Consider the following 14,312-nt stretch of genomic DNA (forward strand, 5'->3'; position numbering starts at 1 on the left):
TAGCTTGACTCCCTCTTCTTTGGGGCAGCCCCTGAGATATTGGAAGACTGCTATCATGTCTCCCGTGGTCCTTCTCTTCACTAGACTAGACATACCCAATTCCAGCAACCGTTCTTTGTATGTTTTAGCATCCAGTTCCCTGATCACCCCTGTTGTTCTTTTCTGTGCTCTTTCCAAGTCCCAATGTTACAAAGTTTTGTTTTAGGGGATGCATGGTAAGATTTAAAATGGATTGTTCTACTGTATAGGTTTATCTCTTTTTCTTTATTTTGACGCTGTCTTTTCCTTTTGTTGCAGTTTTATTTATGGCTAAAGGCTGTAGGAAATCAAATTGAATATTTCTTTTTTCCCCCTGTACTTTGGATAATGTCCCTAACCACTAAAGTGAACAAAGTGATTGGTATCTATGTGTGCACTAAAAGAAAGAAAGACAAGACATCAGGGTAATTACAAAATTATCTGATATTTAGTATAAAATAAAAAAAGTAATTTTTCAATGAGGGAAATGCATAAATCTAAATAGACAATCAGAAATAGCTACTGTATAACTCTGATTTTGGGAACCAACATACTAGGAAAATGCTTCAACCAAACGGTTAGCAATAAGCCTGGAGGACAACCTTATCTGGGTTTTGTTTCAAGGCAGGCTGGCACCAACGTTCACTTTTGCACAACTGAGTTTTCTCGCTTTGAAATAACATCATCATCATCATCAATCACGGTTATCACGTTATTTAAAAATACAGACTTTGTCCAGTCAATCTCAACTCCTGGGAATTTCAAGGACCTATTAAAATTCAATTTTATTGCAATATAAAAGTGGTTGGCTACTCTCTTTCTCCAGGAAATATAACCAGGAGTCAAGTCTGACTTGAAGAGACACACATACACGATGTTCTTAGAAAGAGATGCTTCAGAATGCAGTAAAACAGTGCCCCCCCCAAAAAAACCTTTCAGGTTGGAGGCCCAGCCATGTGGGGGTGGCAAGGCATGTGAGCGGCAGGTGTGCGCATGCGCACACAGCTCCATTTGGGTGAACGGTGCACATGCCCATTATGTGCAACTGGAGCTTTGCGTGCAAGCGGAAGGGGCTTGAATGGAGGGCGGTTGTGCTCACGTGCAAAGCTTGCATGGAGGTCACTCGTGCTTGAAGCTCCATTCACGTGAGTGGAGCTTCGTGCATGACAGCAAGCGCCCTCTGCTTACACAAGTGGAGCTCCGTGTGCGTGTGCTTGCCCAATTTTCCTGTGGCCCAGTTTTGAACAGGCCGCAGCCCGGGAGTCATGCCCCTGTTGGAATCTTATTCCGAGGGAGAGGTGGAACATCTGACAGGGAGTGGGAGTGTGGCTCCGGTGGCCGTGGAGGAAACGGGGGAAGGGCACACTCTGGCTGGGCATTCAGAACAAGACCCAGGCCCACCCTCTCTTCATCCTAGGGCACGCAGAGACAAATGGATAAGGGAGCAACGTGAGTTGCGTGGTTTACGGGGAGGAAAGGGCCCTGATCCCCTTCACTGGCTGCAGCTGGGAAAACTGTTTAAAAAGGCAAACTATGCACAGCAAAGTTGCTGGAAGCAAAGCATGAATTATTTTGGTTTCTCAAGTCTTATCTGAGTTCTGGCGTCCTCCCAACTGTATGTGTTTCATTATCTTTTGAAGTCTTCAATTCCTTATCCTGCCCTGTCTTGTTAATTGCTGCAGCGTGGTTTGTGATGGTTTTTATTTATAATTTATATGTACTGTGGGTTCGGACAGAATTTCTTCCCTTTAAAAACTGTTCTTGGGAGAGTTTTTTCTCCAGCCGACGATAACTGGACATTGGGGGCCAAGTTGGAGGTATTAAAGGAACTTTACGTACTTTTGTGACTTTGTTACTTTTGTGCCACACCCTGGGTCATCACACCAAGGTTGGGGACCTCTGCACTAAAATGTCTTTTTAAAGGCAACCACAAATTTCTCCTAGCTTTGCCCAAAGCTGCTTTGGAAGCTGCTCCCAGATGTCTCCACAATGGAAGTGCAACTTCCATTTACAGAGAAAAAAGGTGCTGCTGTGATGACCCGGGAGAACGCACAAAAGTCACCCAGCCAGCTGAGCATTCAAACTCCCCCTTTAACGCTCCAAATTTACCCTCAAACGCTCCCACATTCTTGGCAAGTCCCAGGGCAAAGCGCACTCACATACTCACACACGGCAGCCTCTGACTGCGCCCAGTCCAGCAAAGCAAAGGAACATGGAAATGAGTCCACGAAACAAGGAACAAACAAGGGCCCACGAAGTCAAGAAGAAAACAAGGAGTCCACAAGTCAGGAAGAAGCGAACAGTCCCGCAAACTCCAAATGTCTGTATCGGCACACCAAACTCTACCAATTCAGCATTTGTACCTGACAAATGCCCCTTCCGCACACAGCACTCTCCTTAAATCTCTGTCCCCAGGTGTGCATAGTGAAGAGGGGCAGGGCGCTCTCCTCCCGAGTCGTCAGGTTGGCCTGTGCTGTTCCAGCCTGCTCTCCACTCTCCGTGCTCAGGGATCAGGAGTGGGCGGTCCTTGCTCATCGCCTGAGCTCTGTTGCTCCTCCTACCCATTGCTTGCCCTCTCTCGATCATCCTGCCCCCGTTCCTCCCTGCTAACAACCCATCCCAATCCTGAGGGGTGCTGGGCTGCCTCGGCCTGCTCCTCCCCACATCCCTCGGAAGCCAATGAAGCCACTCATCTCCATCAGCTCTAGCTCCGGCTCATCCTCCCCCGCAGATTCAGGCTCCGAGCTCGGGCTCCGACCGGGGCATGACAGCTAAACTGTCTAAGCTTCTAAGGCAGTATATCTCAACCGTAGCAACTTTTAAGATATCCGGTACGGGAATAAAAAAATAGGCTATTGGTCTATCAGATTCAACAAGGCCCTTGGATGATAGCAGACCCCAGAATAAAAGAGACATGAACCAAAGTTTTAGACAGGACGATTTCAAAATGTACCAGAACTATTTGTAATCCTGCTGTTTTGTGGATTGTGATTTTGCAAAGCACGTAGTTTTGAAAACCGTGAGGAATAGGGAACAGAAAGTAGCCGATGGATAGAGGCTTTAGATGTTCACGGGTGTATGTGGAGACTGTCAGGAAGAAAGAACAGAGAAGTAAGTTGTAAAATGCGTGCAGAAAAGTATAAAAAGAATGTCTTGGGATATGTTCAGGGCCACTGGCCATGGCTACTCCTTGCCGGACTCAACCATGTCAGTAGACTTTATTGCAATGAATTGTTTGATATAATTTGTGTTATGATGGCTGCTCATGTTCCAAATTGCTCATGAAATAAAACCTCTGATCTCAAAGTAGAACTTATTGCTTGTGGTTTGTCTGTGTTCCTCTTTTACTGAAATAGTTTTATGACACTGGACATCAACTCTTAATCTTTTTTAGCAGTGGCCATGCTGGCTGGGGAATTGTCCAAGCATCTTAAAAGTTTCCATGGTTGAGAAACACAGGTTTGGAATTACACTTTCCTAGCTATCTCGCTGCAATTCTGAAGGTGATGCAAGGCTTGTGATATTCCTCTAAAACTGTTGTGATTAGCCGGCAGCAGGTGCAGAGGGCTGAGGAGAGCGAGGACTCAGATGAGGGGCCAGGACCTTTAGGGAGTGGACTGCTGCCTTCAGGGATTGGGGGCGGGCTGGCAGCAGCGATGAGGGGGTTCCCAAGGAGCCTGTGCCAAGTGCGCGCAGGGCTCCTTGGAGGAAAAAGCAGCTACAATAGCACGGGCGACTCGGGAGTAAGGCTGCAAGGTAATGGCCCCTCCTTCAAGAAGATAAAAGCCAGCTGTGAAACGAACGTACTTTGCAGAAGGCAAAGACGTTTTGAAACTCCAGCCTTGTGGACATTCCAGTATCCTGAGTTTGTATTTGAAGATTCTTATATTGCAAATTATTTATTGTCTGTTATCTTTTGGCAAGTCTCGCACAATTTGGCAAGGCTTGTGCTTATCACAGCTAATTATTTTGTAAAAGCATTACAAGGTTTCTGTTCCTTTTCGATTTGTGTTTGATTTGTTGGAAAAGGGCGTGGGTCAGAAAAACAAGTTTCATCCATGCGAGGTATCAGCCAAGCAGCCTATATCAAAATGTCCTTTTCAGGCCTACATGGGTTTTCTCGTGGGCGCTGAGGCCTGCCTTTTGGCTGAACCGCCTCTCGCAAAGCGCACATTTGTAGGGTTTCTCTCCCGTGTGCAGCCTCATGTGGGTCATGAGGTTCCCCTTCTGGTTGAAGCCCTTCCCGCACTCAGAGCAAAGGAAGGGATTCTCGCCCGTGTGGATCCGCTCGTGGATGAGAAGCCGGGATCTCTCCGGAAAGCTTTTCCCGCAGTGAACGCATTGGTAGGGTTTCTCTCCGCTGTGCAGCCTCTCGTGGATGGTCAAGTAATGCTTCTGGTTGAAACGCTTTCCGCAGTCCGGGCATCGGTACGGCCTCTCTGCCGCGTGCGCTCGGAGATGCTCCTGTAAGACTGAACAGGACCCGAAGTTTCTTCCGCAATAACAGCAGTTCAATGAAGACCCTCCGCTATGGATGCTCAAATGCTCCTTGAACCTTGAAGCAGAGTGGAAGCGTTGATCACAGTGGGAGCATTTCATGCTTCCCGGAGCCGCGTAAACTCCCGACTGGGTTATAAAGGCCTGGCTCGATATCACGCTGTTCCCACCCTGTGAAGATGGATACGATTTCCCAGCCGTATCTGTACTTTGACGCGGAAGAAGATCCGAGGTTTGTCCAAAGTTCTCTCTGGGAACCTCCAGTTTGGGGTGCTGCACCTGGTCACCCAGGAATTTCTGCTGTTCTGAAGCACTGCTCGGATCATGAATGCACAACATAGACAGGTCCACCCCCTTCTCAAGGCCCGTTGCTGGCACGTTCCCCCTTTCTCTTGGACCTTCCAACATCGCACCATTCTTACAGTATGGGAAATCCTTGTTTGTTTCCAGAGAAACATCCTTGGGAGCCCTCTGTTCTTGTCCTTTGGGATGAATGGAGGTCACCTCTTTCTCCCATACCTGCTCATCACCTGCAGAAAGGAAACAAGACATTCTCATTCAGGATCTAGTACAGCGGTCGCCAACCAGTGGGACGGGGACTGCTGGTGGTCCGCAAGAACATTTTGGTGGTCCGTAGCGAAGTGTCATCCCCAAAGCACCTCCCAAAGCAATTAATCCAGGCTGCGTGGGAACACAAGGTTTGCGTCGCTTGCATTGCGAACAACACGAGGTAGTGAGGGGAGGGGGGAAAGGGCGAAGAAGAGAACTTGCCCCACTCACCCCACGCCTGGCCACCGGGCTGCTTCTTTCCGCTTCTTTCTTCTTCTGTTTTTGGCTGCAGGCAAGGAAAGCAGCAAAAGTCTTTCTTTCTCTCCCCCAAACTCCTCCAGAAATGAGTCTTTGGGACCCTGCAAGGCCTCCTGCTCCAAGAGGCTGCACCGGTGCAACAAGTCTCACAAAGACTCATTTCTGGAGGAGTTTGGGGGGAGAGAAAGAAAGACTTCTGCTGCTTCTGCTGCTTTCCTTGCATGAAGCCAAAAGTCTCTCTCTGTCTCTCTCTCTCTCCCCCTGAGAATGGAGCTGGAGACGGTATCCTGCGATCCCAAATAAAGAATGATCGATCGGTAGGAAAACGGAGTGGGGAATTTTCCTGCAGACTTTGGGGGTGATTTTCCCAGGGTCTCTGGTCCGCGGGATTTAAAATGATGAGTTTGGTGGTCCCTGAGGTCCAAAAGGTTGGCGACCCCCTGATCGAGAAGGCAAAATCACAAAACTGCATATTACTTATTTTGGCTACATCATGCAGAGGAATTTACCGGAGAAAGCAATTATTATTTGGAAGAGTTAGCGGTAAAAGGCAACCAGCCCGTCAAAGAACGTGGTGGCGGGATACCATCAACACTTACACCAGCCAGAGCATAAAACAACTCAAAGAAGCAGTGGGTCAGCTTCCAACTTATGCTGGCTTATGTGCTACTACATGGTGACAATCTGCCATGAATTTTGGGGAGGGTGGATGGGAGGGCAAATGCTTGTGGAAAAGTGAAAGTAACTGCTCTATCTCCCTGAGATGCTGCTTCAAGGTCACCCGGTTGGGAGAAGGCAGCTGCATACCAACCTACGCTTGAAGTGAATGTTCCTAAAACATCTTGCTTAAATCTGATTGGTCATGGAGGGGGTCAGCCACGGGAGACAGTGCTGTTGTAACTTGGAACAGTCACTAAATGAAGTGTTGTAAGTCGAGGACTACCTGTACTTTCAGACTTGCAAGATTCTGCTAATGTAGCCTTACAATAAAGTAGAGCATGTCTTAAAAGCCTCTATGTACTGTACTCTTCATCTAAAAGCAGCTTGCGTCTTTTAAAAGGATCTTTGGATGTTTAAAAGTTTTGTTTGAAGAAACACCTCTCCTTTACTTCAGAAGCCCAAAATGCGGTTTTAAAAACAGGCCAAAGTCAACAGGCTTGGCAGTAGATATTTAAGAGTAAAAAGATCAGCACCACACTGGTGGCATTTGAAGAAGGCCTTAGTCCAAAATTGTTGTGTCTCAGCAGCAACAGAAGAAAAGAAACTGAAGCTGACCCTTCTAAGAAACACAGAACGTTACTGTCATGCCCCTGTTGTAATCTGACTCCGAAGGAGAGGAGGAACAGCCAGCAGGGAGTGGGAGTGTGGCTCTGGAGGTTGTGGAGGAAACTGGGGAAGGACACAGGCCAGCTGGGAAGTCAGAGGAAGACCCAGGCCCATCCCCTCTTCATCCTAGGGCATGCAGGGAGGAGAGGATAAGGGAGAAACATGAATGGTGTGGTCTACAGGGGAGGAAGGGGCCCTGATCCCCTTCATGGGCTGCAGCTGTGAGGACTGTTTATAAGGACAAACTGTATGGCCAAGTGCTGGAAGCAAAGCATGTTTTATTCTTGTCGGAGATTATCTGTGTTTTTGGCTTCCTCCCAACTGGGGTGGCTGCATTATCCAGTAGAAGTCTGCAATTAATCATCCATGCCTGCCATAGTAATTTCTTCAGTGTGGTTTGTGTTTGATTTTTTTTAATTTCGAATTAACTTTACTTTGGGTGCAGACTGCATTTACTCCCTTCGTAAACTCTTTTAAGAGTTTGATTTCCCGCCGAGGATAATCTGACATTGGGACCAAGTTGGAGGCATTAAAGGAACTTTATTATATTTTTGTGACTTGGTTTTATTTTTGTATCATGCCCCGGGTCATTACACTTACACAGCCATGTTGCCTCTTTGCTCTCGCCTTCCTTGGTGTCTCTGCTGAGCTGGGCAGCCCAGCAATCCAGAGCTTGTCCTGTCTCAGAAGGTTCCACAGACTCCTCTGTCGGTGGCACCTAAAAGAGCATCCAAGAGAGGATTAATTGAGACGGTAGGGGCTTGAACGCAGGGAGGGAGCCGATGCCCAGAGACCAGTGAGATTTTTTTTCCCCATTGAGGATGAATGAAAAGAACTTGTCTAGGAATGCTCAGTGTCTACAGGTAGTCCTTGACTTACGACCAGTTGCTGCTTAGCAACCGTTTCAAGTTACGATGGACCAACCTTGGAGCTACTTACGACCCAGGTGTGAAGTTCCAATGGTCGCTCACCCCTGGAGTCACATGACTAAACCTGTAGGGCCGTTTGCAGTGTCCCACTGTCATGTGGCTGCATTTTACGATGGTTCTGCCGAAAAAAAGGTACATACTTCCAATTTTTGGCAGATCTGCACTGATAGTGAATCATTGGGTTCATGCAACGACTGCAGTGTTTGCTTAACGACTGCAAACAAGGTAATAAAATCAGATAACAGATAATCAGAGTTGGAAGGGATCTTATAGGTCATCTAGTCCAACCCCCCACCCAAGCGGGAGACCCTACACCATTTCTGACAAATGGCAGTCCAATCTCTTCTTGAAGGTCTCAAGTGATGGCGCTCCCACAACTTCTGAGAGCAACTTCTGTTCCATGGGTTGATTGTTCTCACTGTCAAAAAGTTTCTCCTTATTTCCAGGTTGAATCTCTCCTTGATCAGTTTCCATCATTAGACTTATGACTGCAACGGACAGACTTCATACAGTCATAAGTCAAGGACTACTGAGACAGAGAGGGTTTGGTCAAAACTGACAAGATGGTAGACCCTGAGATGTCGAAGTGTTAACATTGCCAAAGTTGATACAGGTAGTCCACAACTTATGACCCAAATTTATGTTGCTAAGTAAGAAATGTGTTCGCTGAATTTTGCTCCATTTTTATGACTTTTCTCGCCACCTTTATTAAGCGGATCACTGCAGTTGTTAAGTGAATCTGTTTTCCCCACCGACTTTGCTTGTCAGAAGGTCGCAAAAGGGGGAATCATGTGACCTCGGGACACTGCAACTGTCATAAAAGTGAGTCAAGCATCCAAGCATAAGTCACGTGGCCGCAGGGATGCTCCAATGGTCATAAATGTGAAAAACGGTCATCGGTCACTCTTTTCAGAGCCATTGCAACTTTGAATGGTGACTAAGCAAACCGTTGTAAGTCGAGGACCTCCTGTGTAAAGAGAGAGACTTTGAGCAGATGGTTGCAACTCCCCTTGGCCTCTTTTAACACATCCAACCTCCCCTCTCCCTGTGTCATGCCCCTGTTGGAATCTGATTCGGAGGGGGAGGCTGAGCAGCTGACAGGGAGTGGGGGTGGAGCTCCGTTGGCTGTGGAAGAAACTGGGGAAGGGCAAAGTCCAGCTGGGCAGAACAGGGGAGAGGTAGAGCAGGAAAGAAGGAATTCAGAGGAAGACCCAGGCCCACTCCCTCTTCATCCTAGGACACACAGGGAGGAATGGAGAAAGGAGCAATGTGGATTGTGTGGCTTACGGGGGAGGAAAGGGCCCTGACTCCCTTCATTAGCTGCAGCTGTGTTTAAAAAGGGAAGCTGCATACAGCAAAGTTGTTGGGAGCAAATCGTGAATTTATCTGGTATCGGCGAGGCTTATCTGGGTTCCTGGCGTCTTCCCAACTGTGTGTGTTTTGCTGGCCTTTCAAGTCTGCAATTCCTTCTCCTGCCCTGTCAAGTTAATTACTGCAGTGTGGTTTGTGTGGATTTTTATTTACAGTTGTAATGTACTTTGTTTTCAGACTGAATTTCCTCTACTCTTGGGAGAGTTTTTTCTCCAGCCAAAGGTAACCTGGACATTGGGGGCAAAGTTGGAGGTACTAAAGGGACTCTTCTTACTTATGTGACTGTGTTGCCTTTGTGCCACGCCCCGGTCATCAACCCTGTTTTAGGGGTGCTAAAATCCTCCCACCTTCGTTTCCAATTTTGCGGCCTCTTTCTGCTTCGACAGGAAGTCCTCAGCCAAGGCCACTGCCTGGGTGCAGCTGCCGGGCTTACGTTTCCTGACCCAAATTTGCATCTCCACCGGCAGGATACTGAGGAACTGCTCCAGGATCAGCAGTTCCAAAATCTCGTCTTTTGTGCGTCTCTCGACTTTCAGCCACCCACAGCCGAGTGCCCGCAGTTGCCCACAAACGCCTCTCGGGCCTTCCGTGTCCCGGTAGCGGAGCTGCCGGAAGTGCTGGCGTTGCCTCTCCCTGGCGGCAGCCTCTTCTTCCAAGATGGCGGCCTTCACCGTCTCATAGTCTGCTCTCTCTGGAACACGGAGGAGGCCGAAGGCTTGCTTGCCCTCTCCACTCAGGGCTGGCTGGAGAAAGGCCACCCACTTATCCCGAGGCCATCGGCAAGCGGTTGCGACTTGTTCAAAGGAGGCCAGGAAGCTTCTGGCATCGTCCCAGGGAGTGAGCCGATCAGGCATCTGTGGAGCCCCCCACTCCAAGTCTGGTGCCTTCAAGGTCTTGAGGAACTCCTGCCACTGGTTCTCCCAGGGATCTTGCAAACCCTCGGCGGGTTCCTCCTTCACGTGATGTGGTGGTGCCTCCATCAGCAGCTCTTCGGAGCTGTTCATCTGTGCAACCAGCGGAGCTTTGGAAAGATTCTCTATTCTTTCCCAAGCACTCAGTCCTGCGGCCACCTGCTCATCCATCGAGGGGGGGAAAATGGGACGATGTCTTTTTTTCTTCCAACTGTCTTGTCTTCTAGTCTCTCAGCACTTCTTCTGAAGGTGGCCCAGATCAGCTAGCTGGCGAATGACAGGAACTTCTCTAATCGACCTGCGTGGGGAGGAAGAGATATTTTCAATCATGGAGGCTACAGAGAATCCTGGCTTACCCATGGCTCGTTTTATGACCAGTCCCTACCATCACATGATCACGATTTGGGCACTCGGACCTCAGCACGCATTGATGATAGTTACAACATCCTGCGGTCATGTGATCGCTATTCGTGACCTTCCCCATTGGCTTCGACAAGTCAATGGTGATGGGAGCATAATTGGAAGACCTGAACAATTTATCGATCCATAGATTTATCTATCTATTTATTATTATTTATTATTTATTTATTTCGACAAGTCAATGGTGATGGGAGCATAATTGGAAGACCTGAACAATCTATCGATCCATATATTTATCTATTTATTTATTTATTTATCTATCTATTTATTTATTATTTATCTATAGATCTATCTAGGGATATCATATGTCCTTTATTATAAAGGATAATCCATTATTTCAGAAAGCTATCCCTTATATTCCCCCCGGTTTTGCTCTTGAATTTTCCTCTGCACAACAAACTTGTAAACATAAACACTTATTTAAAAAAAAACCTTTATGGATCTCTATTAGATTGGTCTCCTGTTCAGAATTGTTCTTTATTTTTTTCCAAGAAAAGACAGTCACTGTAGAAGAACAGGATGGTGAAAATCTACCTATGTGTCGCTAGGAGACTTTATAGCAATAGCACTTAGACTTATATTCCTCTTGATAGTGCTTTTACAGCCCTCTCTAAGTGGTTTACAGAGTCAGCCTATTGTCCCCAACAATTTAGGTCCTCATTTTACCCACCTCGGCAGGATGGAAGGCTGTGAGTCTACCTTGAGCCTGGTGGGATTGGAACTGCCAAATTGTAGGCAGCTGGCTGCAGAAGTAGCTTGCAGGACTGCACTCTAACCACTGCGCCACAGAGACTCATAATGGCACACATCAATCAAAAAAAAAAATGCAAATATTATTGTTATGGTACCCAAATCAGAGACTGGCTACAATAGGACCAATCAATACGCCTGTAAAATGAAAGGCAGCTGTGCTACCACCATCTCCTAAATCAGGGGGTCTTCAAAACTTGACAGCTTTAAGACTTGTGGACTTCAACTCCCAGAATTCCCCCTCCAGTCATATTAGCTCAGGAATTCTGGGAGCTGAAGTCCACAAAGTCTTAAAGCTGCCAAGTTTGGGGATCCCTGCCCTAAATTAAAAGAACCTCCAGATCCAGCTGCAGACTACCATAAAGTTTCGGATGCAAAGAATGCATCACTTTCCTAGATCGCCTGCCCCCCCGGTCCTCCCTGGAATGCTTCTTCCCGGTCCACCCCCGCAGCAGCATTTTCTCTCCAGTCGCCTCTGCTTTTCTTTTATAGCCTCTCTTCCTCTGGAATATTTCTTGCTCTCCTCCAGCCAAAACATCCCCCGTTTCCATCAACTCACTTCTCCCTGCAATGCAATGCAATGCCTTTCCGCCCTCTGAGCCAGAGGAGACGCTTCCCACAGGCGCGGAGGGCCGCCCAAGCTAAGAAGATCCAGAGCTTGTATTCAAAAATGAGATTTCCCACCAGGAAGAGGTGGGGAAAAAGGGCACCGGAAGTGGCTTCACCCCTTTCTTCTACACGGCACTTCCGGTAGTTTTCTCCAAGCGAGGTGGAGGGCTCTCCTTTGCTCCCCCCACTCTAGGAGTGTTCAACTCGATGAATTTAACCCGTTCCGGGTGTCTCTGTAATAATATGGTACTTCAAGGGTCTTCAAACTTGGCAACTTTAAGACTTGTGGACTTCAACTCCCAGAATTCCTGAGCTAACATGACTGGAGGAGGGATTCTGGGAGTTGAAGTCCACAAGTCTTAAAGCTGTCAAGTATGAAGACCCCTGGTGCTTTTTAAAAAAAAAAAATCCTTCCAAATGAAACCGATCTCAAGAAATGAACGAAATCTAGGTAGTCCTTGCCTCATTGGTGACCGATCGAAATTACGACAGCAGGCCCTGAAAAATGTGACTTTTGACTGTGTTTCACCGTTATGACCTTTTGCGGCATCCCTAGGGTCACATGATTAAAATTCAGAGGTTTGGCAACGGGTTCATACTTATGGCCGTTGCTGTGTCCCAGGATCGGGTGATCCCCTTTTGCGACCTCACAAGCAAAGTTGGCAGGGAAGCCCGATTCGCTGAACGGCCGATTTACTGACTGATCAACGGCAGCGATTCACTTAACGTCTGAGGCAAGTGAGGTCGTAAAATGGGACAAAACCCTCTTAACAAATGTCTCCCTTAGCAACAGAAATTTTGGGCTCAATTGTGGTCGTAAATTGAGGACTATGGGAATTCTAAGTAGAGTTAAGCTATTATGGAGTGAAAAGGGAGAGAAATATTCTGAGTTGACACAACCAGGACCTGGTTGATTGAGAATTCAGCAACAGAGTGGTCAATGTCTGGAATACACTAACTGACTCTGTGGTTTCTTCCCCAAACCCCCAAAACTTTAACCTTAGACTGTCTATTGTTGACCTCACCCTTTCCTGTAGGGGCCGTGCATAAGCGCACCAACGCGTCTACCGTCCCTGTCCTAATGTTCCTTTTATTCTGTACAATTCTGGCTGTGTGCTTTCTCTACTTCTCTTCTCCCTATATACCAATGACTGCATCTCAAACGATCCATCTGTTGAAATACTGTAGTTTGCTGATGACACAACAGCGATTGGTCTAATTCGAGACAACAACGAATCCGCATACAGACAGGAGGTTGTACAGCTTGCCTTGTGGTACAACTGGAACAATCTGGAACTGAACACACTCAAAACCGTAGAAATGGTGGTAGACTTTAGAAGAAACCCTCCCATACTACCACCTCTAACAATACTAGACAACACAGTATCAACAGTAGAGACCTTCAAATTTCTAGGTTCTACTATATCACATGACCTAAAATGGACACCTAACATCAAAAATGTCATTAAAAAAAAGCACAACAAAGAATGTTCTTTCTGCGCCAACTCACAAAGCTCAAAGGAGCTGCTGATCCAGTTCTATAGGGGAATTACTGAGTTTGTCATCCTCACCTCTATAACTGTCTGGTTTGGTTCTGCAACCCAACAAGACAGACACAGACTCCACAGAGTAATTAGGACTGCAGAAAAAACAATTGCTACCAACCTGCCTTCCATCGAGGACCTGTATACTGCACGAGTCAAAAAAAGGGCTGTGAAAATATCTACGGACCCCTCACATCCTGGACATAAACTGTTTCAACTCCTTCCCTCAAAACGACACAAGGACATTTTTTCCCCAAAAGCCATCACTCTGCTAAACAAATAATTCCCACAACACTTTTCAACTATTTACAAAGTCTGCACTACTATTACTATTAATCTTCTAATCACTCCTTGTCACCCATCCCCTCCTGCTTGTGACTGTATGACTGTAACTTTGTCATTTGTACCCTTATGATCTATATTGACCGTTTCCTAGTATGATTTGATTGCTTAGTGTACCCTATGATTATTATTAAGTGTTGTACCTGATGATTCTTGACGAATTTATTTTATGTATACCGAGAGTATTTGCACCAAAGACAAATTCCTTGTGTGTCCAACTACACTTGGCCAATAAAGAATTCTATTCTGTTCTATTGTATTGGTAGCCATTTTGTGTATTCATAATCATGTTTATACTTATACCTGTTATCTAATACTTGCTTGACTAATAAAATAAAATAAATAAATAAAAAACCCCAAGAAAGTCCAGTTGCCATTTGAACAAGCACTTTTGGGACGTAGATTCAGTTGAACTTCAAACTTGAGTCTCTCACTGAATTGAAGAGAATGTGGCACGGGACAGTACAAGGATGCATCCAAAAGCGCATTAACTCAGTTCTTCGAAGTACCACAACCACCCACAAATTTGACTTTGCTCACTATGATCCAGGGAGGAGTTTCGAAAGTTGCAGATTTCAGTGTAAAATGTGACTTTTGTCAGGCCTGCCTCAGCTTGAACCTCTAAGAACAATCCTTAACTCCATTTGTTGAGAAAGGTATAGTTTCCTAGAAGTCAAGTGCACTACTGCAATTCACTTGTAGTAAACGCGACCTTTCTCAGCGAATGGAATTAAGGATCATTCTTACTTAGGGGTTCGAGATGAGGCAGGTCTGACAACTTTCTTTTT

General features: G+C 46.5%; 1 protein-coding gene across 1 annotated transcript; it reads right to left on the reverse strand.

Moving 5' to 3' along the window:
• Positions 1-443: 443 nt before the first annotated feature.
• On the reverse strand, positions 444-11,714 carry LOC148131751 (uncharacterized). Its single transcript, XM_087953061.1, has 4 exons — positions 11,589-11,714; positions 9,296-10,157; positions 7,249-7,366; positions 444-5,045 (listed from the first exon to the last, which is right to left on the reverse strand). The coding sequence occupies exons 2-4, from the start codon at positions 10,028-10,030 to the stop codon at positions 4,105-4,107; spliced, it is 1,794 nt and encodes a 597-aa protein (XP_087809187.1). The 5' UTR covers positions 10,031-10,157; positions 11,589-11,714; the 3' UTR covers positions 444-4,104.
• Positions 11,715-14,312: the final 2,598 nt, after the last annotated feature.

This window comes from Notechis scutatus, chromosome 2 (assembly GCF_049901735.1).
Source record: "Notechis scutatus isolate UNSWTSFEM ecotype Mainland chromosome 2, rNotScu1.2, whole genome shotgun sequence".
Lineage (NCBI taxonomy): Eukaryota > Metazoa > Chordata > Lepidosauria > Squamata > Elapidae > Notechis > Notechis scutatus.

What these genes read in the sequence shown, in the direction of transcription:
- LOC148131751 (XM_087953061.1), bottom strand. Translation starts at nt 10,030, where the DNA reads ATGGATGAGCAGGTGGCCGCAGGACTGAGTGCTTGGGAAAGAATAGAG. An exon ending in CCGCAAAATTGGAAACGAAG is followed by an intron (nt 7,367 to 9,295) that starts GTGGGAGGATTT and finishes ATGCTCTTTTAG; the next exon opens with GTGCCACCGACAGAGGAGTC. An exon ending in CAAAGAGGCAACATGGCTGT is followed by an intron (nt 5,046 to 7,248) that starts GTAAGTGTAATG and finishes TCCTTTCTGCAG; the next exon opens with GTGATGAGCAGGTATGGGAG.